Source organism: Ceratotherium simum, chromosome 13 (assembly GCF_057802395.1).
Source record: "Ceratotherium simum simum isolate JZ-2026a chromosome 13, ASM5780239v1, whole genome shotgun sequence".
NCBI classification, from domain to species: domain Eukaryota; kingdom Metazoa; phylum Chordata; class Mammalia; order Perissodactyla; family Rhinocerotidae; genus Ceratotherium; species Ceratotherium simum.
The window spans coordinates 43784447-43811246 of NC_141912.1; the positions used below are offsets into that span (position 1 = coordinate 43784447).

Sequence of the window (26800 nt, forward strand, 5' to 3'; positions counted from 1 at the left end):
ATGTCCCTCATGGCACACCATGACCTGTTGAAGGTTGTTTCCACACCTTTACCATTGCACGCTGCCCCCATATCGGGGTGGCTAGACACAGGATCCCTGGGGAATAATCCCCTCCCAAGGAAAGACAGGTCTATGGAGTTCCCGCCCCATGCATAGATACCATCCACTTTCCTCCTCTCCACCTCCCCCACTATACCCAGCCTGAGCAACTTCCTTCCATCTGCAACTCTCCAGGGTCATTGTGAGGGCACAGCAGTGTGCTTATAAAAAGTGTAGGGGAAAAGAAGAGAAGAAAAGATCCTGGTTCCAATCCTGTACTGGGTTCGCAGAGATCTCAAAAAGTCGTCTCTTCTGGCCTCCTGTCCACACACAGGAACATCATACACAGACACAAAAACACACACACAGACACAAGCACACACAGACACAGACATACACAGAAAGATACACAAAGACATATACATACACAGAGGGACATGTTCACAGATACACACACAGACACACACACGTGCACATACATCTCCCTGGGTAACACCGGCTGGCTTTCCCAACCCTCACAGTTGGGACTCTCCCTGATATCCAACTTCTACCTGTCCTAATGTGACAGGAGCTATGTTCCTTCTTGTTGGTTCCTGAGCAGACACAGAAAGGTGTGGTCAGAGGCTTTCTCATCCCATGCCCGCCCGGACCTGCTGCTCCCTGTCACTCCTCCTGTCTTCTGTAAGGCTGCTGCCACTTTCCTGCTGTCCCCAACTCCCCCCAATGCAGCCTGCCTCTCTCCCTCAGAGTGGCCACAGGGCCACCTTCCCTCTAACATCCATGTCTTGAGTCCATCGCCTTATGTTCACCCCATCACTCATACCCTCAATTCCCAACCCCATGGCTATGTCGGTGGGTTGGGCTCAGCCCTGAGAATGGTGTGTGCCTCTCAGCAGGTACATCCTCCTCACTTAGCACCATCCTCAAGGAGCTGTTGGGTGTCTCCTCATTTTCTGATGATCACATCTCCCATGGTTGATTAGCAGGTCTCCATCACTCTGGTGTGTGTCTCCCATGGGTCACCCCTTGATCAGCAGGTCTCCCCTTTCAATAAGCCTCAGATGCACAGCTCCATGGGCATTTTGTGGCACAGGGAAGGTGCGGGTGTGGGGAGCCACAGATTGAGTCATTCAGACTGGTCTTTCTTGGCCCAGGTCTCCCCTACCCAAGCATGGGTCAGAGTCTAGTACGCTCGCTTGGTCAGCAAGTCTCCCCTTCATTATAGCATACGTCTCTTTGGGAAACGCTTTCCCCACAGTCTGTTCACACATCATTTTCCTCTCCGTTTGTCATCAACATGTGTGTCCTGTTGCCGGTTTTCACATCTCCAGTTTGTAGTCTGCATCTCCCTTCTTGCGGTTAGTATTTCTGTCTTCTTCTCTGACCTCCACCTGGGCGTTTACACGTTGCTTCCCCCAGTAACCCCTGGAGCATCTGCCCACTGGGCCGGGGGAGGCTGCCTGCCAGGAGAATGGAGCTCCTCTCCTCCATATCTGCAAGGTGGTCCTTGGTCCGTAGCCCGCTCCACTCAGAGTCCCTTCCCATTCCCCCAGGTAGATGGCCCTCCCAGGGCAGGCCCTGCGGACACCCCTCCCTCCGGCTGGCGGATGCAGTGCCTAGCAGCCGCTCTTAAGGACGAAACCAACATGAGTGGGGGAGGGGAGCAGGCCGACATCCTGCCGGCCAACTACGTGGTCAAGGATCGCTGGAAGGTGGTGAGTGAGTGAGCTGGCGGGGCAGAGGGAGGGGCGGGTGGAGGAGGAAAGGAGAGGATCTGGAGACTTGTTAAAACAGGTGCCCTCAGCGCCCCTACCCTATGAGGGAGGTGCCCCTGAGCTTATTTGCATACTGCTTGCAGGTCATTATTTTTGCCTATACTTGTGGACAATCGCTTTCTCCCAGTGCCCTCTTTCCAACCCCGCCCTCTCTCACCCCTTTCCCCGCTAGGTCACGTTGGTCGGGCCCAGCCTGGAACAACTCCTGGTTGGATGTCGGAGCAGGAGCTGCAGAGCTCAGAGGGGGGAGGAGGGTGGGGGTGGAGGAGGGGGTTCTTTCTCTGCCGGACCTTGGAGAAGGGCAGTGAGTGAGCGTGTGTCCCTCTGCTGCCGCAGAGGAGAGAAAGGCTGGGGTTTAGGGAAAGATGCTCTGCAGGCTGCTCCCACCACATCCGCACTCCATCTTCTCCATCCACCCTCCTCCCTTCTCTGGTTCCTGCGGCAGGTGCAACATGCCGAGACTCCATCTCCCAGCGTGCCTTGCTCCTCCAGCCCAGGACTTCAGGCTGCTCGGCCTGCTGGGAGTTGTAGTCCGAGCCTCCTGGGGGTTTGGGTCTGGATGGGAGGGGGACGTGTGAGGGTTGAGGGAAAAGCAGTGTTTGCAGAGCGGGACCTACTGTAAATCAATCCCTGTCCCACCCTCCTTTCTTTCTGTTGCTTAAGAGCACTCTGGTGTCCTTTTATCGTTGTGGGGGCCGGATGATGTGGGCTGGATAGTGGGGTGATAGTGTGTGTGCACTTGTAGGTCTGCAACGCGGTGGGAAGCCGGGAGGAAGGGAGGGAAAACAGCACAGGTCAGGTCTACACCGAGCCTCTGTGTGTGTGGGGGGAAGGCTCAGCTCACCAGGGGTGCCTGCTTGAGAGGAGAGTGGAGCCTGGGTGCAGATGGGTCTCCATGGCAACGACCACCCAGCGCGCCGGTCCCCTAGTGGCCCAGGGAGAGGGGCAGAGGTGGCGGCGTTGTAAGAGATGTCTCTGGGACTGTGTGTGTGTGTGGGGGGGTAGGGAGGAGGGGTGGGAGCTGGAGGGGCCAGAGAGCAGAGGGAAGGCCCCAGAGGAGGACTTCCTGAGAAGGAGGGTAAGGGGACAGAAATTGGGGGAGGAGGACCCAGGGCAGTAATCAAAGGAGTGAGGGTCTGGCAAAGTGAGGAGTGTTCCTCAAGACCCCCTGGGTCCCCTGGCACAAGAGAAGGACATTTGCAATGAAGCCGTAAGAAAAAGATGGTGTTCACACACATACTGAGTTTGGGTTAGAACTTTCCTGTGCTTTTTGAGGGAGGGGGTGGGAGATGTGTGGGAAGAGAAATGGCAAAGGGGGTTGGGAGAAGGGAGCAAGCCTGCTGTCTTTGCCAGGCTGACCTCCCTTTACCCTCACTCCCTCCCCGGCCCCTGGAGAACTAGAGAAGATGGGGTGTCAGAGGCCTCCCCTCCACCAGCAGCCTGGGAGGGATGGGACAGACATGTGAGGCAGAGCTCAGGGACCAAGAAGAAGCTGCCCAGAGATGGGCTGTGTCCGGGAGAGAATGAGGGTCAGTGGCACTGGGTGGGGTATTAAACATAATAGCATTTCATTCTTCTTGAGGGGTGCTGCTCAGAATCAGAATGGCGAACAATAATAATAGTAATAAAAACTGAGCAATTTTTTTTTGAGCACTTACTCTTGTCAGGCTCTGTGCAAAATGCCTTACATGCATTATCTCAACAACCTATGGAGTAGATACTGTCATTATTGCCATTTCACAGGTGTGGAAACTGAGGCACAAAGATTATTGTCTGCTATTCTGATTCTGACTGGTAGGTGGACCCAGGTCTGTCTGACTACCAGGTCAACAGTCACAAAGCTATACTGCTTCCCAAGGATTACCCCATCCAAGAATCGGGACCATAATACTGAGGAGTCTTTGTGGCCAATTCTAGTCCACCTGTCTCATTTTACAGAGGAGGAAAAATGGAGGCTCAGAGAATTTAGGAAACTCGCCCCAGGTCACCCAGAGCTGAGCCAAGAAACCAGGTTTCCTTTTTCCTAAGTGAAATCTGGTCCTGTTGTGTCATATTTCTCCTCCAGTATATGGAGGTCCTTCAGCAGGGGAGAAGGGTGAAAAAACGTAGGAGGGGAGGAATAGGGTCTGGCAAGGGGAGGTTGAGAGAATGTTCCTGTTATTGGTCTATGGGCAGGGCTGCATTGTGACTTTCGTGGACCCTGAGCATCGTTGCCCTCATGGACCCCTTCCTCAAAAATAAAGTACTAAAAATTGTATTTTATGACTGCATTGGTATAAAGAGGAATGAATTAATATTATATATTAAAATTTTCTTTTTGACCGAAAAGTTTATTTTTTCCCTTCTGATTTTAAAAGAAATTAATTTTCATGGCCCCCTAAAAGTATCATTATGGGCCTGACCGCTGTGCCTGATGGATAAGTCCACCTGAGCTGGAGGGCCTGGGGAGGAGGGGTGTTGGGTGAGTGGGTGGGTACAGATGCCCGCTCCCCACCCCAAAGAGGTTCTGTAATGGGTAGGGGGTAAGGAGGAGACTTAGGAAGGAGAAATAGGCTCTGTTTGGAAATGAATGTGTTAGAGAAATACCCTCGGGCACCCTGGGAGATTGAGGAGTAGGTGTCAGAAATGTCTTGGCTTCCCCGAGCCCTCCTTACCATCTCCAGTCAGGATTTTGGAGCCTGGCGGACCTGGGCTTAAAGTTCAGCCCTCCCACTTTTAATCCCAGTGTGGTCACCAGCTTCTAGAACATCGCGGATAAGAGTGTGGGTTCTGCATTGGATGGCCTGGGTTTAAATGAAACCTGGCCTTGCTCCTTACTCACAGTGTGACCTGGGGCAAGGTTCTTAACTCTCTGGGCCTTAGTCTTCCTTCCGTGCAAAATGGTGACCCCTGTGACCTTCCTCGCCTGTGTTGTCAGGAGCCTTTGGGGATGAGCTGGTAGGACATCTGTGAGTCTGAAGCACAGAACCCAAGATGTGGTGGTTGTTCCCTCTCCCTTGCCCTCTTCCGTGCTCCACACAGCAAACCATAAAGGAATCTAGAAGATGCTAGAATCAACCCTGAGTTGAAAGTTCCCCAGAGGAAGACATGCCACTGCTTCCCTTGAGTCTGTGTCTGTTCCCTGCTGGTTCTGAACTTCTAGACATCTGAGCTTAGCTTTTGTCTCAAGTAGAGAGGAACTCTGGTTTCTCACTGTGCTTCCTCACTCCTCCTTCCCTGTCTCCTTTCTGGGCACAAGAACCTTGAAGATCCCAGCCAGCCTTCCACTTCTCTTCTAAATCTTTCCTTCGTCCTTCTCTCTCTTTCTAGAATGGTTTCAGTCATAACCTGCTGGGAACTCCCAGTCCTCAGCTCTGCCCTGCCCCCTTCCTCCCTCCATCCCCATGTTTCAACCACCATTAAACATTTATTGGGCATCTGAGGGCTGAATAAATACTAAGGGGAGGGCTTGGAGATGCAGGAGGCTCAGAGTCAGGAGTTTACAGGCTGGCTGATCAGAGCAGCCTCCATCCAATCATTAGCAAGCCCAGCCGTGGCTGGCGAGTTACAAACCAACAGGATGCAAGTGAAGGCTCTGGAAGATGCTGAGAGAGGGCAGGCTACCCCTGAGGGGCGGGCTCCCTGAGGAGGTGACAATTGAGCTATGCATCTTTTTTAAACCAAACGAGTCCCAGCTTAGGACTCAGCACCTTCCCCTGGTCCCCGCTTCGTTGCCAGCAGCACCCTCACTCTGGAAGACCCCTGGGCCTCTGACTTGAAATGATTTTGAATCCCTCCCCATAACTCAGCTTTGCTCATCTCCCCTTGCTGATTCTTCCTCCATCACAGTTCTCCCCTCTGCCTTTCTCGCTGCCTGCCCTGGATGCTGGAGGAGGAGGGCCCAGAGGGTCAGATCACCTCTGCACTGCCCCCTGGGACTGGACAGAGCCCCTCCAGACCTCCATGCCCAGCGGGCTCCCACAGTGCCACTGCCTGGGGAGGAGGCTCACCCTGGTTTGGGGCATCTGACCAGGGGCCTAGCGGGTGATGTGAGCGTCAGCAGCGGGCATGGGCAGAGGACACCCTTTGCTGAGTCCCCTAAATCCTCCCCCCTAAATACTCTTTCCCTCTAGTGACACCTTTCAGGATACTGAAAGCTGGAAGGGCCGGCTTCCCGGGGGATCCACCCTGAAGCGAGGAGGTCCTGGAAATTAATTTTCCTTCTGGATGGACGTTGCTCAGTCTAGGCGGGGGATGGGAGGAGCATGATATTTATTGTCCTTCCAGAGAAGAAAAGATTCATGACAGCCCATTATCTCTTCAGAATCCCGTGTCTCTGTGGAGTCACAGGTCTCATAGCCCTCCCCCTGCCCGCTCTGACATCTGGCTATGTGTGTGTGTGTGTATGCGCATGTGTGTGTGGATGGTTGTCCATGCCTGGGCTGAGCTGTCTGTGTCTCGCACTAGGAGAGGAGGTGGAGGCACTGGTGGGTGGGGCAAGGAAGGGAGACATGGGGCCCTCCTCTTCAAGGATAGCCCCTGCCCCCATCAATGAAGGATATGACCCGGCAGTGGGTGGGATGAGGAGCTACACAGCCTGATCCCTGCGTCCCCTATTCCCTCCCACCCATCTCTGTAGCTGAAAAAGATCGGAGGTGGGGGCTTTGGTGAGATCTATGAGGCCATGGACCTGCTGACCAGGGAGAACGTGGCCCTCAAAGTGGAGTCAGCCCAGCAGCCCAAGCAGGTGCTCAAGATGGAGGTGGCTGTGCTCAAAAAGCTGCAAGGTGCGGGCCTAGGGCAGGAGGATGAGAGGGAAGAGGTGATGGGAAAGAAGCTGGGGAGGAGATGTAGTGTGGTGGAGAGAAGAGGCCATAGAGCCAGGGGCTGAGGGGGAGGTGATGGGCCAGGTGAGATGGGACCAGAGTCTGAGAGCGATGATGGGGCTAAGGGCAGGGGGTGATGGGAGAAGTGGTCATGGGGCTGGGGGGACCAGGAATCAAGAGTGCACAGGAGCCCCCCTCAGGGCTGGAAGTGAGGAAGGAGGAGTAGGAGTTGGGAGACCCCTGTCTGTGCCCCTCAGGGAAAGACCACGTGTGCAGGTTCATTGGCTGTGGCCGGAACGAGAAGTTTAACTACGTAGTGATGCAGCTCCAGGTGAGTCCCGTGGCGCATCCTCCCTCCACTCTCCCTCAAAAGCCTGGACTGTGCCCCCCGGGGTGGGGAGTGGGGAAGGGAGACCGTGGCCCTGGGAGGAGTGGGTAGTGGGCACAGGCCTTTGGGGGCGAGGCTGGGTGGAGTGTCACAGTGGCGGTTGTTGGGACGGCAGCTGAGCTGGGTAGCTCCCACCCGCCCCCACCCCCAGGGCCGGAACCTGGCTGACCTGCGGCGCAGTCAGCCGCGAGGCACCTTCACGTTGAGCACCACGCTGCGGCTGGGCAAGCAGATTCTGGAGTCCATTGAGGCCATCCACTCCGTGGGCTTCCTGCACCGAGACATCAAGCCGGTGAGGGCTGCCCCCTCCTCTCCCTCTCTGAGTCCCCTGGTTTCTCCTGTAACAGTGGTTGGTGCAGGGACAGCCTCTTCTACCTGTCCCCTCTTCCTGCTCTCCATCCCAAGCCCCATCTCCTCCGCTCCTCTGCCTCCCAGGAGCATACCCTCCCCGCCCCTTGGCCATGCCCAGGCCCTCTCTGTTCTTGTCTCTTCTTCCTCTCCATCACCCCTGACCTGAAGAGTCCTTGAAAAGTAAAGGGGCTGGGAAGGATGGCAGGATTTAGGGAAGGGGACCGAGGGGCTGGAACTCGGTAAGGAATTCCAAGTAGTTGATTTTGCGGCATCTTGGATCTTGATGCTGGAAAATACTCCAATTTAAAGGGGTGAAAACTGGGCCCAGAGAGGTTGGTTGAATGGCCCAAGGTCACACAGCAAGAACAATACAGGTCTCTGCTGCCTCTGAGCAGGACAGTTACACTAAGCCACACTGCCCTGCTGGGGAGTCCCAAGGATTTAGGGCTGGACAGACATCGGTTCAACCCCCGGCTGGGTCACCACTGCTGTGTGACCTTGGAGAAGCCCCCTAACCTCTCTGACCTTCAGTTTTCTCATCTCTAAAGTGAGGATAATCACTGGGGCCCCTCAGATGAGGTGCCGTGACCTGTGGCACACATTGATGTTTTACTTATGTGGGTGTACGTGGGCTGAGGGTCCCTCAGCAGAGCTATTGTTGGCTCCCCCCGAGGTGGGCCTGGCGGGGTTGGAGCCCTGGGGCTCACAGCTACTGTCTCCCCCAGTCGAATTTTGCCATGGGCAGGCTGCCTTCCACCTACAGGAAGTGCTACATGTTGGACTTCGGGCTGGCCCGGCAGTACACCAACACCACGGGGGACGTCCGGCCCGTGAGTACCGCCGCTCACGGGCATCCCTGGCCCCCTTGCCCCGCCCCCTGCTCTGGGGACCCTTTACCAGGTTTTCCAGCAGCTGCCTAAGCAGACCTGGCCCGTGTTCAGTATCAGTGTCACCCGACTTCAGGTCCACGCTCGGCCCGTCCCCTCCCTCCCATAGCCCGGGCTCTTGGTGGATGCCACGTCCACACACTGTGATCTGTCTGCCCCCTCTGGTCAAGGACGGATGCAGGTGCAGCGAGCAGGGTCAGGAGGCAGGTGTAGGACTGGGGTCGGTGCATCAGGCTTACTCCTGACCAGGCCAACGCGGGGGCTGGTGGCGGGGGCAGGCTGTCAGGGTTAAAGCAGGCAGAGGTGGGCTTGGTGAGCAGGATTGAGATGGGGCCAAGGTCAGGGGCAGCAGGTGAGGTTCCTGGCGGTGTTCTCCCCTCTGCAGCCTCGGAATGTGGCCGGGTTTCGAGGGACTGTTCGCTATGCCTCTGTCAATGCCCACAAGAACCGGGTGAGTGGCAGAGCCAGGGCTGAGGGATGTGGGGGCAGTAAGCGCACAGGGCAGGGTGGAGTGTGCTGCTGAGGAAGAGGGTTGGGCAGGCAGCTATGGAGGTGGGGAGAGAAGCATGGGGCAGGGGCTGGAAGCCGCCACTCCAGACCCTGACTGGAAGAAGGCTCTGCTGCCGTCTCCCCTTGACTTCACCTTCTTCCTTGTTTTGGGGATCCCTCCTCTCTGTTCCCACCACAGACCTCTGTGGGGTGAGGAAGCGCAGACAGAAGTTTTGACTGTGGGGTTCTGTGTATGTTGGTGGGGCAGGAATGGAGCCAGAGCCTCAGGGAGACCCCAGCTCTGCCCATAGGGGCCTGGGTGTCAGGGAAGGACCTGAGAGCTGTGGGTGACTGCCTCCCCACCCCCCAGGAGATGGGCCGCCACGATGACCTGTGGTCCCTCTTCTACATGCTGGTGGAGTTTGCAGTGGGCCAGCTGCCTTGGAGGAAGATCAAGGACAAGGTGAGCCCCGTGCAGCCACGTCTGAGGAGGTGGGGGTGGCGTGAGGGCAGCCGGCGCTCCATCTCCTTGTGCCCTGCTGCCTCCAGGAGCAGGTGGGGATGATCAAGGAGAAGTACGAGCACCGGATGCTGCTGAAGCACATGCCCTCCGAGTTCCACCTCTTCCTGGACCACATTGCCAGCCTCGACTACTTCACTAAGCCTGATTACCAGGTGGGACACTGCCACCCCGCCCCTGCATCCCTGGACACCTCTGTGGGTGACCGTCTTCAGCAGCAGCCACCCTGCCGAGGCCCTGAGCCCCTGCCGAGGCCCTGATCATCTCTCCCTGCTCTTCCACTGCACAACACTGCTCTGTGCTCTTGTAAACAGTAGTCATAGCTAAGATTTATCAAAAGTTTACCAGTTCTTTTCATGCATTAACTCATGTAATCTTCAAAACAAGCCTTGGGTGATAATGCACGGTCCTTATGTTATTATCCTGGCACTCAACAATTAATGAAGCCAACTCCTTTCAAGTACTTTGCATCAAAACTCTGCAGGAGGCCAAGTGGGATGATTGTCCCCATTTCCTAGATGAGGAAAGTGAGGCTTGATAGCATGGTTAGGAGAGGGGCAGGGCTCAGGCACATCTTCTGACTTCAAGTCCAGTCCTCTTTCCAAGGCGCCATCACCACACCCCTGTGGGACCCACTGACACTGATTGGAGAATGGGGAAGGGTCAGCATTGTTCTGCCCAGGATCCACTATGTGCCAGGCACGAGGATGCACAGGGTGGGGAGCACAGACAGTGTCAGGCACACAGTGGGCACTCAGTGAAGTGGGTCCTGCCGGCAGAGAGAAGCTGTCCTGCGTGCTGGAGAGAGCTAAGTCAGAAGTGGGGTGGTCTGGGGGCCTCAGAGGATCTACAACTGCCCGCCACCTCCTGAACCCGGAGCCCCGGTTGTTGGCAGAGAATGCCTTGCTCTGGCAGTAGGAGAACATGCCCCCTAGTCCTAGCTCAGCCTCGTGGGGTCACCCAGACCACACATCCTGTGCTAGCTGCTAGAGATGTAAAGCTGGCAGATAGGCATGTGAACAGTTCAAACTGACACTCCGTGCCCAACCGAGGGAGCTGTGTGGGTGGGTGAATCAGGTGGCTTCAGAGAGAGGATGGGTGGGGAAGGCATTGCAGGCAGAGGAGGCAGCCTGTGCAGAGGCCTGACCCCGGGTGGTGCGTTTGGGAAACTACTGGTGGTTCCCGGCTGCTGATGCTTCTGCTGAGATGGTGGGAATGGCAGAGGAGGCTAGGCTGGTGATCATGGGTCAGATCTCAGAGGACCTGCATACAGCTGGTGGGGCTTAAACCAAGATGATAATTTGCATGCTGATTTGCATATTGTGTGCATGTTTTCATTTAAGATCAATGTGCCACTCTCCTTCCAATGCCCCCTCTTGGTCCATCCCTGTCCTGGAAGGCCCCTCTTCTCAGCCCGGCAATCTCAACAACTGCCCCCTCCTCCTGGCTAGCCCCGGGGTCACCTCTCTGTCCTCCCGCCACCCCCGCCCCCTGCAGTTGATCATGTCGGTGTTTGAGAACAGCATGAAGGAGCGAGGCATTGCCGAGAACGAGGCCTTTGACTGGGAGAAGGCGGGCACTGACACCCTCCTGTCCACAAGCACCTCCACCCCACCTCAGCAGAACACCAGGCAGACAGCAGCCATGTTTGGGTGAGTCTCAGGAGGGGCAACACAAGGTGGAGGCCTGCCCAGAGCCATCTCCCAAGAAGCTAGCCTCTCCTCCTCTTTCTACCTAGACACACCTGGCTGTCTCTCCTGTTCTTGGTGCTCAACAGTGGGGTTCTTGAACAGCAGAAAGTTCTGCCACATCTCCACCCTCCACCTGGGGACAGAGTGGGCATCCTCATGTGGAGTTTTTGACCTTCCTGGGGAGCAGGGAGCCCTGAGGGAAATTCCCTGAGCTCCACAGTTGGTCTGTGTCTCAGTGCTCACGTGCATTCATTTAGTGAACATGTCTTGAGCTCCAGCACTAGGCCCTGTGGGGGCTCAGAGAAAAAACTTGCAGCTCCTGCCCTCAAGGTGCTCTCGGTTGAGTCTGGGATGTTTGTAATTGATGGGTCAGCAGTTTCAAAACCATCTGACAAGCACAAAGACAGAGGTGGCCCGGGGAGGGCCCAGAGTGAGAAGGGGCTCCCCGCCCAGCCCCAGGAGCCAGCCAGGGAAAGACGTGGGCAGGGGCTCCAGGGAGACATTTAGGGAGGAGACTCAATAGGACTTGCCAGCACATTATGGTGCCCAGCTCTGTAATGACATTGCTCAAGGAACTCCAGAGGGATTCTTCTATTTAGACCCATTCCTGGTCTGAAGGAAGCCAGGCGGCGAACTGCGACGGAACTCGGGCAGGGCCTGGAAAGCAGTGGGATCTCCTATATAGACAGAGCTAGGTGGCGCTGTGTCCATCCCGGCAAGGCAGCCATGTCTCTTTGCAGCCCTCTGCCGACCTGAGGCTGGTCTGGTCTCAGAGGCTTTGCGAGCCAGGGAAGGTGATGGGCTAGGGACGCCCCCATCCCTGCCAGGCCTCGCTTGTGTCCACTCCCATGAATGACAGTGATCTCTAGGGCCTGTGCTGGTAGGGACGGCACCCCTGCCAGCCTTGCCCATGGTCCCTCTTGGTCTCTCTAGGGTGGTCAATGTGACGCCGGTGCCTGGGGACCTTCTCCGGGAGAACACTGAGGATGTGCTGCAGGGCGAGCACCTGAGTGACCAGGAGAACGCACCCCCAATCCTGCCTGGGCGGCCCCCTGAGGGGCTGGGCCCCGGACCCCACCTTGCCCCCCACCCCGGGGGTCCTGAGGCTGAAGTCTGGGAGGAAACGGATGTCAACCGGAACAAACTCCGGATCAACATCGGCAAAGTAACTTCAGCCAGGGAGAAGGACATGGGTGGCCTTCCCCAGCTCCTGGGCCCGGTTCCCAGCCCTTGGACCCCTTCCCCGTTCCTTCTGAGCTCCTTCTCCCCAGCTGTGTGCCTGCTTGCCCTGCCTCCGTGGCCTTGCCCTGGCCCAGGATCACCAGCATCCTTGTGCCTCGACCTCCCTCTGTCTCCTTCGCCCTGAGAAAACCACTTGACCCATAGCTGCCTTGTCAGCCCCGGCTCATGGACCTCCCCTCTCCTGCAGACCCCCTGTGTGGTGGAAGAGGAGCAGAGCCGAGGTGTGGGGGTCCCCAGCTCCCCAGTGCGTGCCCCGCCAGAGTCACCAACAACCCCTGTCCGTTCTCTGCGCTACCGGAGAGTCAACAGCCCTGAGTCGGAAAGGCTGTCCATAGCAGATGGGCGGGTGGAACTGCATGAGAGGAGGTGGGTCTGGGGCCAGGGGGATGGTCAAGGGCCCCCTGGTCTCCTCTGCATTCACTTGGCTGGTCTGGAGGAAAGGTCAGATGTGAGGTGGTGGCAGGGGGCCTCTGGGGTGACGAGAGTCTTATACTTGGGCCTGGGGTCAGGCTGGGTTAGTCAGTGGCAGGGCCTGGAGAGGGGGTAGAGGATGCGGAGGGCCAGCTCATGCCAGAAGGCATGTCGGGGGCAGGCTGTGGGAGGAATAGGCTGGGTCCCCAGGCCTAGGAGGAGGTGAGAGGTGAGTTGGTATATGGGCATGCTTCCAGAATCTCTTTCCCTAGCGACTAATTACAGATGCCTCAGAGCAGCTGACTAAGCTCCCTTCAGCTTTGGGGGAGGAGCCTGGGAGAAGGGTTCAGGAAGTGCTCAGCTGGAGGAGGGGATAGACCAAGTTTTGGGGGTCAAGGCTCAGGGCCCTGAAGGTCGTGTGGGACCTGGTTGGTGGGAGGGAGTCTTGGAGAGTTTAGAGACAAGCTGAGCTTTTGGGATGGGGGATGAGAGGAGGCCGGTTGACCTTGGGTGGCCAATGACCATCAGGGACCAGGGCCAGATCCTCACCCAAGATCTAGTGGGTGGGACAACCTCAGATGTGAGAGGCCCCTGAGAGACGTCCTCAGCCTCCCTTGGCTCTAGGTGGGGCTTCACCCCACAGCAGGGCTGCGGCCTTCTCTGCACCAGGAAAGGGGTCTCTTCCCTAGGCCCAGTCCCAGGGGAGGGGGTCCTTTTCCACACCCACACAGTGTGCCCCGTCCTCATGCCCCACCTCACCCATGGCCCCTCCTCTGGATTCTACCCCAAACTACATTCCACCTCAGGATGGGGCACAGTGCCCCTTTGGGGTGTGGAGACACCCAAAACAGGGGAGCCCTATGCCTGTCCCTGTGGTAACCCCAAGACAGAAGGGTGGGAGCCCCATCCTCAGAGAGCCGACAGCCCTCACCTGCACTCTCACACTCACACGGGTTGAACTACCAGCGACTGAAGACCACATTTTCATCCATGGGAGCCCAGAGGGTTCAGGGAACAGGATAAAACAGGAACGGCAGTTTGGAAGGGACCTGAGTGGAGAAGAGAGGTGGGAAATGCCCAGAACATAGACAGTCCTGGAGGGCAAGCTAGTTTTCCTCAGAGTGTACGATTGTCTCAGGGATCGTGGGGAAAGGAGAGGGCTGAAGGGAGATTTTCTGGAAGGGAAGGTCAGGATCTCAGGTGGGGCAGAGGTTTGGGGGGCTCTCGGGCTCTGGGGAGCAGGAGAGAGTATGAAGCAGCTGGGATTTGGATTTCCCGACTCCCCGCTTTCTTCAGCTCCCCCAAACCTTCAGCCCCTCTCTTCCTTTGGCCCCCTCTGCCTTTATGTCCATCAAAACAAACCTGCTCTCAGGAAAGGAAGTGACGCCGTGGAGTATAAACGTAAGACCCTGCGTGGCCCCCTCACGGGTATTTTTATTAAGCCTTATTAATGAATCAATAAAAACATTGTGTAGAGTCAGAACTGGCTGGCCCCACGTAGGCCGGGTGGAGTATGTGGACAAAGCCACACAGGCGGCTCTGGTCTGCCCTCCTCCCTCTCGCGGGATCCCCGCCGGGGGAGAATGGTGGTCAGCCCCTGCCTGTGGCTCGAGCGTGAGGATGTGCACAGCCCCAGAGGATCTGACCCTCCTTGGGTCCCAACTGGGGCACCCTGGCGTCTGAGAGAGGACGATTTTTCCTTGTGCAGCATCCTACAGCCAGAAATACCCCCAGCTTGGGGTGGGTAGCACCCCCAGTTGAGTATCTCTGGAAGTGATGTGAGACTCACAGCACAGTTTGAGATAACAACATCCCCAGGCAGGGTCAGTGCCCGGAGGTAGAAAGTCAGCTGGGACCCAGGCCCTGCCTCGTGCAGCTCACAGCCTCTGGGGGAGGCAGATCCGTAAACACACGTGGTCCACTCTGTGACGACAGGGGGACACAGGGAGCACTGCGAGGGCAAACTAACCCCCATGCAGGATGGAAAGGCTCCCTATAGGAGGTGACATCCGAGCTGGGTTGGACAGCAGAGAGTGGAAGGACAGGCTGTGTGGAGGGAGTGGCATGTGGAAAGGCACATCACAGAGATGTGAGCACATGGGCAATCAGGGGACAAACGAGTGAATCTGAGATGGGTCTGGCTGGGGGAGTGGGGAAATTGGGCCTTAGTCTGGCCGCCTAGAGTGCTAGACTAAGGCATGTCGACTTTGAACTCAGGGCTGGGAGCCACTGGAGTTTGCTGGGGGTAGTGAAACCAGCCAGGCAGGCCTGGAGGGTAGTGGTAGAAGGGGCTAGAAAAACCATCTGCAAACTCAAGGGCCAGGTGGGTGTGTGTGCCCCGGAAGCAGCAGGAGGGAGCCCCTGCTGGGGTCTGAGCATCAAGTTGGCTCCAGGAAGATTAAGTTTCCCTGGGGTGGCCCGCAGGAGAGGGTTCCTTGGGCATAGGAACCAGGTTTTATTTTCTGCATGTTTATATTCCTGGAACACAGTGAGCATTAAAAAATGTGTGAATGAATGAATGAATGAGATCTTTACAGGCAGTAAGGTTGGAGGGTGACAACCTAGGAAGTGGCTGGGCCGGACCCAGGGTGGGAGAGGTGCTGTGGTCAGAGGTTCCAGGCGTCCCATTCCACCTACTTGGGGTCCTTGGGGGCCCAGAGAGGCCGGGCACTGAGCCCCACGTGTGGTGGCTTTGCAGGTCACGCATGGATCTGCCCGGCTCGCCCTCGCGCCAGGCCTGCTCCTCACAGCCAGCTCAGATGCTCTCAGTGGACACGGGCCACGTTGACCGGCAGGCCAGCGGCCGCATGGACGTATCGGCCTCCGTGGAGCAGGAGGCCCTGAGCAATGCCTTCCGCTCGGTGCCGCTGGCCGAGGAGGAGGACTTCGACAGCAAGGAGTGGGTCATCATCGACAAGGAGACAGAGCTCAAGGACTTCCCCCCGGGCGCCGAGCCCAGCACATCGGGCACCACGGACGAGGAGCCTGAGGAGCTGCGGCCGCTGCCCGAGGAGGGCGAGGAGCGGCGGCGGCCGGGGGCAGAGCCCGCCGTCAGGCCCCGGGGACGCGGCATGCAGACACTGGCTGAGGAGGACCTGCGGCAAATGCCATCCCAGCCCCCACCTCCCCCGCTGAGCCAGGCCGATGGCCGGTCAGAGACATCGCAGCCGCCCACACCTGGCAGCCCTTCCCACTCGCCCCTGCACTCGGGACCCCGCCCTCGAAGGAGAGAGTCAGATCCCACAGGCCCGCAAAGACAGGTAAGGCCGAGTTTGAACCCCACTCCCCACCCCTGGACCCCACAGTCCTGGCATGTCGGCCTGGAGTGCTCCCCATGTACTCCACGGGGGCTACTGACCAGCCCCCAACAGCTGCAGGCTGTGATGAAGGCAGACAGGTTCAAGGGTCCAAAACCATGTTTGGGGGACAGGCAAGCCTTCCCAGAGGAAGTCCTCTCCAAGTTCTGAGTTGAGTCTTGCATTATGGGCAGTGTCAGCAAGGTGACAAAGCAGGAGAAAGGCCTCCTCCAGGCCAAGAGGACAGCGTGTGCAAAGGCCCAGAGGTGGCAGTCATAAAGCAGTGCACTGATCGCATGCTGCAGCAGATGAGGCTGCGAGGCAGGTCCTGGGACCCCATCCTGGAGGGCCTCGGTGCTAAGCTAAGGGGTTGGGCTTGATTCTGAAGGCTTGGTGAGCCACTGAAGGCTTTTAAACGGGAGTGTGACATGATTACATTGGTACTTTTGAATGATCCCTCTGGCTGCTGTGTGGAAATGGATTGAAGGGGCACAAAACTATAAGCAGGGAGGCCACACGGCAGGTGCCAGCAGGAGAGTGCCCTGGTAGCTTGGACCAGGGAGGGGGCTCTGGATGTGGGGCAAGCTGGATGGAGCCAAGAGGTGTTGGGGAGAGGCCTGAGGGGGCTGTGATGGAGCGGAGGGGGTCTCGGCTGATGCACGGTGTTCTGGGTGGGCTGTGGTGCCGTCGCTGAGAGGTTTTGAAGGGAGCATGGACTCAGATTTGGACATGGTGACCTCATGGTACCTGTGGGATGTCCACGTGGAGGCATCAGGGCTCAGGAGAGAGATCTCGGCCAGAGATACAGATTTGGGGGTCTTGCAAGCCACAGGAGTGATGTCACCCAAGAGGACTGTGTGGGGTGGGAAGAGCCAAGGGTGAGGGCAGAGCCTGGAGACACTCACATCTGGGGGGGATGGTGGGGGGAAGGAGCCCTTGAGAAAGACAGGGAGAGAAGGGCCGGAGCGTGGGAGGAGCAGCCGGGCAGAGGGGTCCCGGACATCAGGGAAGGAGCAGCCGAAGCGGGTGAGGGCATCAGGGAGGGGCAGGGGGGTGTCCTGTGGTCAAGGCAAGCTCCATGTGGGAGGTGAGCCCTGAGAGCCAGAACAAATGGACAGTGATGGGGAGAAACGGAGCCAGGGCAGGAGGGACCCTAGAGTGGGCACAGGGGCGGGCATGGTGGGGCCCTGGAGGACCCCGTCAGGCTGCAGTGGCACCTTTTCATATGAGAGGACTGAGGGACAAGGCTAGAAGGGTAGGCAGGGGTCAGATGGGGGCGGAATCATGAATGCTGGGCTGCAGGTCTGCAACATGTCTCATGGTATTTTGGTTATTTTCTTCTGATGAGGATGGGCTGTCAGAATAGGCAGAAAGCCACTGGCCTGGCCTGGCTTCTCTGTGCAGGGCAGAGGCAGACCTCTGATCCAGGAAGTGGCACCAACTCTAGCCCTGGGTGCTGAATGGGATCCACATTCCCTTAGAGGGGCTGGGAAGAGCCAAGGAGATGATGCTGGGGGGCTCAGGGGCTGTGCCGCGTTCCACTTGATTGTCCCACATCAGGGGCATGTGCCCAGGTGGCTCCTGGAGATGCCAAGGTGCAGGGCCGGGGCCAGTTCTGCTGCGTGCTCGGATTGGGAGGCCCAGCCTGGGAGCACGCGGGTGCCCTGGAGAAGGGCAGCTCCAAGCTCCAGGCAGGGCTGTATTCAGGCCCCATCCTTGTGTCTAGAAGAGAGGACCTCTGAGCCAAGATCCTGAGGAGTGTGTGTCCTGGCCTTGCCCTGGACTCAGGAAAACTGAGGGCTCAAAAAGTGGGGACCATGAACCCCCACCCAGAGAGGTCCTAGCGGCCTGAGTTGGAGGCTCGGCTGGGGCAGGCTGTGAGCTAGCATGACTGCACTGCTGACCTGGACATTGTTCCCACCGGGACCAGCGCTGGGTGAACAGGAGAAGGAGCAAGATCTGTTTGGGGTTCCCTTGCTCCCCTCTCATTCATTCATTCAATGCCTAGTCATTCCATACTTACTGAGCATCTACTATATGCCAGGTCCCAGAGGCATCAGAGATCATAAGCACAATAGTTTGTGCCCACAGGAAGTGCAGAGTCTAGTAAGGCAGACAGATGGTGGTGGTGTGGGTAGAGAGAAAGCCCAGAATTAAAGTCAGGAGGCCTAGGTTCTGGACCTGGGCTCCACTGCTCCCTTCCTGGTGACCGTAGGCCAGCTGGGTCTCAGAGAGAGGGAGCTGAGCTATCTGGGAGGTTTTTCTCACCTTCAGATTCCCACCTGTGTCCTGGGAGTCATCCTCACATTGGGGAATTCCAGCCAAGGGGGTGAGGAGAGAGATTTGGGGGAGCAGGCACAGGCCTATGGTACAGTCAGTCTAGGGCTCAGGTCCTGCTTGTGACATGGGCGAGCGATGGGTCGTGTGTGTCTGGAGGGCGTGGTAGGGTTTGCGGGCCTTGGTTTCCCCACTGTGTACATAAGCGAGGTTGGTTAGTATCCTACGACTGTGTGTGCGCATTTCTGTGTCAGCCTAGCTCAAGAGCGTGCATGGGTGTGTAGGGGTGTCCATGTGTGTGCATGTGCATGTGGGTGTACACGTCAGTGCATCTGTGTAGAGTATGCAGTGGGTCTGCACGTGTGCAGAGGACCACAGAAGCCTAGAACGGCAACGCTGGAAGGATAACAGTCAAAGTAACAATTCTAATGACAATCAAAGTAACAATTCTAATGACAATGATAATAGCTGGCACTGCTCTGAGCACTTCCCTATTTCACAGGTGTATTCCTCACGACAGTACTGTGAGTAGCACCCCCATTTAAAAGGTAGGAAACTGAGGCTCAGAGGAGCTAAGTCTTAGCCCAGGGTCGCCAGCTGGTAAGTGGGAGAGCCGGGGTTTGAATCAGGCAGCTGGCTCCAGGGTCGTGCTCTAAGCCACTTAGTCTGAGGCCTGTGTGTCTAGGAGCAAATCCAGGTGGAGAGAGCAGATGGTTTGTGTGAGTGAGAGAGAGCAAGAGTGTGTGTGTGTTTTGCATGCACACACGTGTGTGCACCCGCGGACTGGGCCACGCCACCTGGTGAGCCTCTCAGTGTGCGTGCCAGCCCGTGTGTGTCTGTGTGTGACATGTTTTGCAGAATTTCAGGACAGCAGGGTGAAGCAGAGACCTTCCTTCGTCAAGGGCAGGGGAAGAGGGAGAAACGGGCTGGCATATATTTTCCTTCTTTCTTTGTTCTGGAGGGGGTCCTGAGCCCAGCCTATGTGGGGGCTCCCAAACCTGACTGCACACTGGAATCACAGTTTGTGGACCCCGCATAACTAGATTACGTGGCTCAGGGCAGGTGGGAAGTCTCTACGAGCACTCCCACCCTGCCACCCTTCTGCAAGGAGCCCCTCCTAGACCTAGCTGGGTCTGCTGGTGGCTGAGGTATGAACTCCTCACAACAGCAATCACTAAAGATCTGAGCACCTGCAACTCTGTCACTTACCCCGTGGGGAGGAGGGACAAGGATAATGTGGAAGCAGGCATAATTTTAGAGCATCTATTGTGCTTTGGGGTACACACCATGATACATTGAATTTTTGTCTTTACACACACCTTGCTTTCTTCTCTAGGGAGTTTAAGGTGCAAATTAGGAGTGGCCGGTAGAGCTGGGGCAGGGGGGAACGCAGCAGCCGGTGTGTGATTTGGGGGAGGGATGTTTGCTGGTTGTCTCTGGCTGATACCATGGCAGGTCAGCATTCCCTGAGTACATGGACATTTGCTTGGCAGCTGCTAGAACATGTCCCTGCCACGTGCCAGGCTGTGTGCTAGGGGCTGGGGGACAAAGATGATCCTGCCCTTTCGGGGCTCATAGTCAAGAGGGGCGGGGTGGGATGCAAAGGTGTAGACGTGGATGTTTATAATCAAGGGCCATAAGGGAGATAACAGAGAGCCCTTCTCTGCCAGGAACAGGGAGCCTGTCTGGGAAGCTAGGGGGTATCTCACAGAAGTGAAACTTCAGCTGGGCGTTGAGGACAAGTAGGTGGCCACAGGTGGTGTCTGACCTGAGGGGGCAGGGCACCCTGGGATTAAATCCCCCTAGCAGTGGACCAAACTCTAGCTGGGGTGTTAAACTCGAGCCACCCACGTGTGCTGTGAGAGTGGCTGTGGGCAACTGTGGTGCCTCCGTCCCTGGGTGTCCCTGGGTGGGCTTCAGACCCCTCACCCTCAGTGCAGACGGGACCTGCTCAGAAGGATCCTAGACTTGGCCAAAAAGAAGCTAGAAGGGAAAGCAGGGTGGAGACAAAGACAATGCTGTCAGAATATTCTTTTTTTTTTTTTTTGTGAGGAAGATTAGCCCTGAGCTAACATCCATTGCCAATCCTCCTCTTTTTGCTGAGGAAGATTGGCCCTGGGCTAACATCCGTGCCCATCTTCTTCTACTTTATATGGGACACCACCACAGCATGGCTTGACCGACTAGCGGTGTGTCAGTGCGCGCCCGGGATCTGAACCTGTGAACCCTGGGCCGCCGCAGCGGAGCGTGTGAACTTAACCACTACGCCACCCAGCCGGCCCCAGCTATCTGAATATTCTGTCTCCTCCCCTCTCTGCTGGAGGTTCCATGCCAGGTCCCTGTGCCCCCATTTGACTGCTACAAGGTGACACTGGAGCCGAATCCCGGACCCCCTCCTCCCTCAGCCCCCCAGCAGGTGGCCCAGCCAGCCCTCACTGCCTCACTAAAAGCTATTTAAACTGGCCTCAGTCCCAGGAAGAGCGAGGGGTCAGGTTGAGAAAGGTCTGGTGACACCCAAGCCACCACTTCCAACCCCACATGCCTGGGACACTCAGTCCCACTTTCCCTTTTCCCTCTGAGGGCACCAGGACAGGAGGACACAAGGCAGGATTCTCCCTGATGGCAGTGGGGCGGCCGAGCCCCCGCCACGGCTGCCTTGTGGCTTGGCCTTGATGAGGCAGGGAAAAGCCACTCCGGAGAATGATTCCATTTGCCTTCTCTCCCTTTCCTCATTCTCCAGAGTGATGTCAAGGATAATAAAACAGCTCACATGACACAGCATTACTCCATGGCAGGCCCTGTTCTAAGCACTCTGCAGGGCCGGCGCCCCACCCTGTGGCGTAGCAGTTAAGTGCGCAGGCTCTGCTGCAGTGGCCGGGGTTCGGATCCCGGGTGCGCGCAGACGCCGGCTTGTCAGGCTGTGCTGTGGCAGCGTCCCATATAAAGTGGAGGAAGATAGCCACAGATGTTAGCCCAGGGCCAGTCTTCCTCAGCAAAAAGAGGAGGATTGGCATAGATGTTAGCTCAGGGCTAATCTTCCTCACACAAAAAAAACAAAAAACAAACAACTTTAAGCGCTCTGCATATTATAACATCTAATCCTCAGAGCAACCCTGTGAGGTGGGAACCTCTGTTACCCCCATTTTACAGATGAGGAAGCCGAGGCATGGAGAAGGGAAGGAACATGATTGAGGTCACCCGGGTAGTAAGTGGTGGAGTGGAGATTCAAACATGAGTAGTGGGACTCCAGGGTCCTACCCTTCTGCTCCATTGTCACTGAGACCTTGATACCCCCCTGTGATGGGGGCAGGGGTGCCAAGGCAGAGAGTGTGCAGAGAATGTTCTCTAGGCCTTTTGAGGAGCGTGGAGGGCAGCTGGGGAGACAGATGGCACACAGCTGCCAACACATGGCAGGTAACGGCTGCAGAGCAGCCTTCCTGAGGGGGAGGATTTCCCAGCCCGGAGGGAACTCTGATTCAGGTAGGGCTGAGCCAGGAAGGCTTCCTGGAGGAGGTGAGTGACCAAGGTCTCTGCAAGGAGACCATGGTGTGAGAAATGCCAGAGAGGAGGAGCAGGGGGAAGGGCGCTGTAGGCCCAAGCCGAGGATCTCAGGCGAGACGGCGAGGTTTGCACCCCACTCCACCCTGCCCGACGCCGCCCACCTGCCCGGGACGCCGCGCCGCAGGGGCTGTGCGCGGTGGGTGGCCCCCGAGACGGAGCTGTCGAGTCTGTGCCTGACGCCTTTTTTCCCTCCACTCTCTTGGTCTCTTTCAGTTGGAGGAGGACAGACTCTCGGGGCACTCCCTCCCGCGGTACAGCCCCCTGCGACGACTGGCGTCCTCCGTGTTCTCCTCCTCCACGCTGGAGACCGAGCATTACCCTCACCCCGGCGGCGGCGGCTCCTCGGGCTCCTCCGGTTCCCTCATTCAGCGCAGCCGCTCGGCGGAGAGCAGCCCCGTGCGGGCGCCCCACCGGCGCCACGCGCCCCTCGCCGCAGGCAACCACAGACTCGTGCCCTCGGTGCTCCGCATCTCGCGGTCCCAGCTGCAGCAGGTGTGGGCCCGCTTCACCCACAAGACCTAGGCGGGGTCCCCCCCCTCCTGGAGGGGGCAGGTGGGGGGGGGTGGGGAACAGGCAGAGACCATGGTTCCTTCCCAGGAGGCAATAATCACACACTCACACACCCCATCCCACCCCATCATGCAATACAGCCCCCTAGAACATTGGCCCAAGGTACTGTAATACCACCTCCATTGGCTCCCTTTGCTCGGTGCCAGCCGAATGGTGCAGGGAGGGTGGGGCTGTTGGTGCCATTTCAGACAGCACAGGTGCACTGGGCTGGAGCTGCCAGTGGGTCCAGAGTCCAGTGGAAACCAAGGTGTCAGGGAGACGAGGCGTGCTGGGTCAGAGACAGTCTGGCATGGGGTTTATTCTGTTTAATCTGTGATCTCTTGGTGTGGCTGGGCCTGGTCCACCCCTGAGCGGGTGCCAGGAGACTGGGACCCTCTTGGCTTGCTGTGTGTCTGTCTGTCAGCGTGGGGCAGGGCGTGTGGCCCTGTGTATAAGCCCCGTGTATAAGCCTCGTGTATAGGCCCTGTATATAAGCCCCGTGCGGGGTGTATAAGATAGGGGCCTGGCCAGCCAGGTTTGGCGTTTGGTGGGGAGTGCCTCTATACTCAGTGATCTGTGGGGACACAGCCCTGTGACCCGTGAGCCTTTCCCATGCCATGGTCACAGAGGACAGAGTCCCTGCCTCCCACGTCTCACCCCAGGAGGCCTGGAGCTCAGTCCACCATAGGGTGCCCCTCCCCTAAGGCATATGTGCCGTCACCCACTGGTGAGACTGGTTGCCTGGCCTAGCTCCTTCGGAGCGGAGGATGGATGAACAGGGGCCTGGGATCTGCCCCTTGAAGCGAGCCGGAGCCTGGGGGGAGGGGACCCAGTCTGGAAGCAGTGGCAGAAAGGGCAGTTGTGAAGGATGAGGCGAGGCCTGTGAGCCCAGAACAAATTCCAGACAGCAGCAGCCCCACCACGGCCCTTCTCAGGGGGTGACTCCTTCCTTAGGTGCTCAGCCAAGCTTGCTGGCCCCCAGGGGCCTGGCGAAGACAGAGCACAGGGTGGGCAGATCAGATGGGGATCTGGAGATGAGTAGGGGATCAGGATGTCAGATTGCTTATGCTCTTTCTGCCTATTTCTCAGCCCCTAACCTGTCACTGCAGGGACCCCCAAGGTTCTCTTTCTTCATTCCTGTCCATGTCGGCCAGCACCTCTTTCCCCCTGGGGAATGGGGTAGGGGTGAAGAAGTCTCCAGGAAGGGCAATGCCTGTATAGGGAGGGAAGGAGGGGAGGAGGCCTGAAAGTTTGCAAAATGTGTATTGCAGTGAGATTGTGTGCTTGTGTACATGCATGTACACTTATGAGTATGAGTGTGCTTATGTATGAGCATTTGTGCATGTGGCAGGGCTGCCATGGATGGCTGCTCAGGCTGTGTACTGCATAACTCCAAGCAGTGCCATTTACATAGACCCTAATGTGAATGGCACCCACTGATGTTGCACAGTGCTGCAGCCCTATGTGTGTGGGTGTGTATGAGCATGCATATGTGTGTGTGTTACGGAGTCAGAAAGATATTTGTGCAGTCCTTGGTAGTTTTTTATGTACCTGCTCTCATCCTGGCTCCTCTCCCCTTGACCTCTGTTTCCCTCCCAACTCAACTCCCTTCAACTCCCCAGCTGTCTCAGGTTGAAGTAGAGGCCTCAGGGCCCCTGCCCCAGCCTGGGGGTGCCATAAGTGGCACCCTGTGGGCAGTGCCCTGGAGGCTAACTGTTCTCATGGATGGCCAGCATTGTGGTGTGGCTCATCCACAGGAGCTATGCCCACACCCACCACACTCCTTTCTCCAAAATCTGTTTCTTTTTGAAGATGTAGCGCTTCCCCATCTAGGAATCAAAGCCAGACTCGGGTCCTAGCATTCATGCCCCATGCCCACCCCATCTTGGCTGTTCACTTTTGAACCTCCCCAAGTCCACGCCTCTGTTGTCCTCTGGGCTGTTTTGGGTGGCTCCGCACCCTGCCGAGGCAGCAGGCAGAGGAAGGGTAGACCCTTCCAGAAGGGATGGAAAACACAAAGCACAAAGGTGAGGGGGTGGGATGAACAGTAGCCCCACTCCCTGCCTTCCGGCACTGCCCCCCCACCTCCCCTACCCTCTGGCCCTCTTCCCATCCTTCCAGCCAGTGGCAGGGGGTGAAGTGAAGGGGAGTCTGTCCACCAGCCACTCCAAAAGTCAGCAGCAGTGGGGGCAGGGCTCCTGCTCTCTGGGGTTAGATGAAACCAAGCCCTCTGTTATCTGGCATTCCCTTCCAGAGGGTTCCACTACCCGACCTTGAGCACAGCTCCCACTCAGTGACCAGGACCCTGAGGTACTCTAAGATCCCAAAGTGCCTTGTGACTTATCAAAGATGCTGGCACTAGCTTCGGCCTTATTTTAGCATTAAATGCATATTTCTGTTTCCAAAGCCTTTGGAAATGAGGAATCCTGTTAGGAATTCTGAAGGTGGCTGAGTTTTCAAACACACACACACACGCACGCATGCACCCCAGAACTGATACCTGTGAGATAGGGTGTATCCTAAGATCACGATTGAAAATATCTTGTCCCTTGGGGGCCATCCTTTTGCATGCCCTCCGTGGCGGAGGAGAGAGTGTCTTATAAGCTATAACTCTGAGCTAACGGGAGGCGATCTTGATATATTATTATCTCTTGACGGTGCCTTTGACTTTTGGAAGGAGCTAAGGCCATCTGAAGCCACGTATGTTGGATCAAGTTCACAGGAAGCTCTGCAGAGCCCCGCATAGTTTGGAGTTGAGTCGCCTGTCTCTAGGTCCCAGGCCGGGTCGGGGAGTTGTGAGCCTGCCGTGTTGTCAGGCTCTTTTTTCTGAAGTGTTTCCCAAAGAGGAGACCAGAATGTTTCAAGAGATGATTTCCCGCTTGGGGAAGGCGCCCAGCCTCCCCAAGTTCAGCTGTGAAAGGAAGCAGTGCTCTTGGCTGTACTTTGAAAATGGGTGTTTCTGTACCTTATAGTCACACACTGCATATAGTGCTGGCTTCCAATGATTTATTTTTTTACTTTATTTAACAGTCACTGGCACACGGCGCTTGTTCTATGCCCGTGATCTAAGCACTTTACAAAATTAACTCATTTAATCCTCATAATAGCCTATGAGGTAGATCCCAGTATTATCTTTTAATGGATATTATCTTTTAATGGCATTTAATGGATTAATCAGAATATTTAATTTACAAAAACATGTAAGAAACCCCGCCAATGCCGAATAACTGAAGTCTTGTTTGATAGGCGTTCTAGAGCGTTTTAGTCTATGTATCGGTCTATTTACTGCCCTTTCTGGTTGGCCCCTCCTTGCTCTGTGTGGGAAGAAGGGAGTTTGTGAGCCAGACTCTCCTTCCTTCTCCACTCCCACCTCGGCATGGGATGGTGTCCAGGTGGGCAGAGTACTGGGGTTGGTTGAAATGGCTGGACCCTGCCTCTCTAGAAACCCTAACCTCTCAATCCCATACGGCCCCAAGCACCCAATAGCAGCTCTGGGGATTAGGTGGGTAGAGTAAGAGTTCGGTGAGAAAGCAGGTGCTCAAAAAACCCCATCCTTGGTGGTGATGGTGGGGTCCTCGGGGTCCGGCTCACAGACACGGCAGGTATTCGCATTGGTAAGCACTGACCATGGGGATTTGAGCTGATTGAATCACACATCAACAGGAGCCAAGCAGTGTTGGAGTGGGCAGGTTGGGGGACCCTGGTAAACAGGGGGATCCCTTCCCACCATCCTCAGCTCAGCCAATTGTTGCCACTACTTTCTAGTTTTTATGTGATATATCCCAATTTTTAATTATTGGCATCTAATTTTAAAAAACAGCTTTTTAAAGAAAAATCACTGTGTGAGCCAAAAACTGGTTTACAGGCAGAGACCCCGAACTTAGTTTGCAACCCCTGTGAGGCTGAGGACTCCCCACCCCTCCTTCTGTCCAAGGCTGCAGCACTCAAAGGGGGACAGTGTTCTTCCCCAGGAACTCAAACCGGTGGGCTTCTTAGAGGAGGCAGCTCCTGGCCAGTGGGGATGTGTGGTGTGTACGTCAGTGAGCTCATGGTATGTGTGCCTGTATGTGTTTGTGGGCCAGTGGACTGGTTTGTGGTGAGTGGGGTCCTTGTAGGACCAGCATTTTCTCTATCGGATAGGACTCTGGGTCAGTGAAGAATGCTCTAGTAAATTCTTAGTAATGAATACACACCCCCACACACTCAAGGCAGCTTGGGTAAGAGCAATAACCACTCAACATTCATCCCAACCACTAGCATCCTGAACCTGGCCATCTCCCTTTGCATTTCCAGTTTTGAAGAAAATGGGCATAGCCTTGTCCAGCACGTGGGGGACTGATGGCATCTCTGAGCCATGCTGGAACATTTGTCCTTGCTTCCCCAGCCAAGGGGGCAGGCCCCTCCAATCCCAGGAAAAGCCAGGGGTCCCCTCTGTGGAGGGTCCCAGGACCCTCCTTTACTGTTTCTCTCCTCTGCCCTGCCTAGGTCTCTTTGTCTGGGGAGGGGTGGTGCTGTCTGC

The 26800-nt window shown here is 56.7% G+C and overlaps 1 protein-coding gene across 2 annotated transcripts in view; it reads left to right on the forward strand.

Annotated features, from left to right (window-relative positions):
• The first annotated feature begins 1633 nt into the window (after positions 1-1633).
• TTBK1 (tau tubulin kinase 1) overlaps positions 1634-26800 on the forward strand; it is a 36341-nt gene continuing 11174 nt past the window's right edge. The window contains exons 1-13 of one of the 2 annotated variants that reach the window (XM_087438619.1): positions 1634-1754; positions 6433-6580; positions 6877-6950; positions 7159-7299; positions 8084-8188; positions 8631-8696; positions 9105-9197; positions 9284-9409; positions 10752-10906; positions 11879-12110; positions 12375-12553; positions 15297-15858; positions 21946-22224. In XM_087438619.1, the coding sequence (XP_087294745.1) occupies positions 1647-1754; positions 6433-6580; positions 6877-6950; positions 7159-7299; positions 8084-8188; positions 8631-8696; positions 9105-9197; positions 9284-9409; positions 10752-10906; positions 11879-12110; positions 12375-12553; positions 15297-15858; positions 21946-22224 (2268 nt within the window). In that variant the 5' untranslated portion in view covers positions 1634-1646. The remainder of the gene's footprint in view (positions 1755-6432; positions 6581-6876; positions 6951-7158; positions 7300-8083; positions 8189-8630; positions 8697-9104; positions 9198-9283; positions 9410-10751; positions 10907-11878; positions 12111-12374; positions 12554-15296; positions 15859-21945; positions 22225-26800) is intronic. The other variant, XM_004424108.3, reaches the window with a different exon arrangement.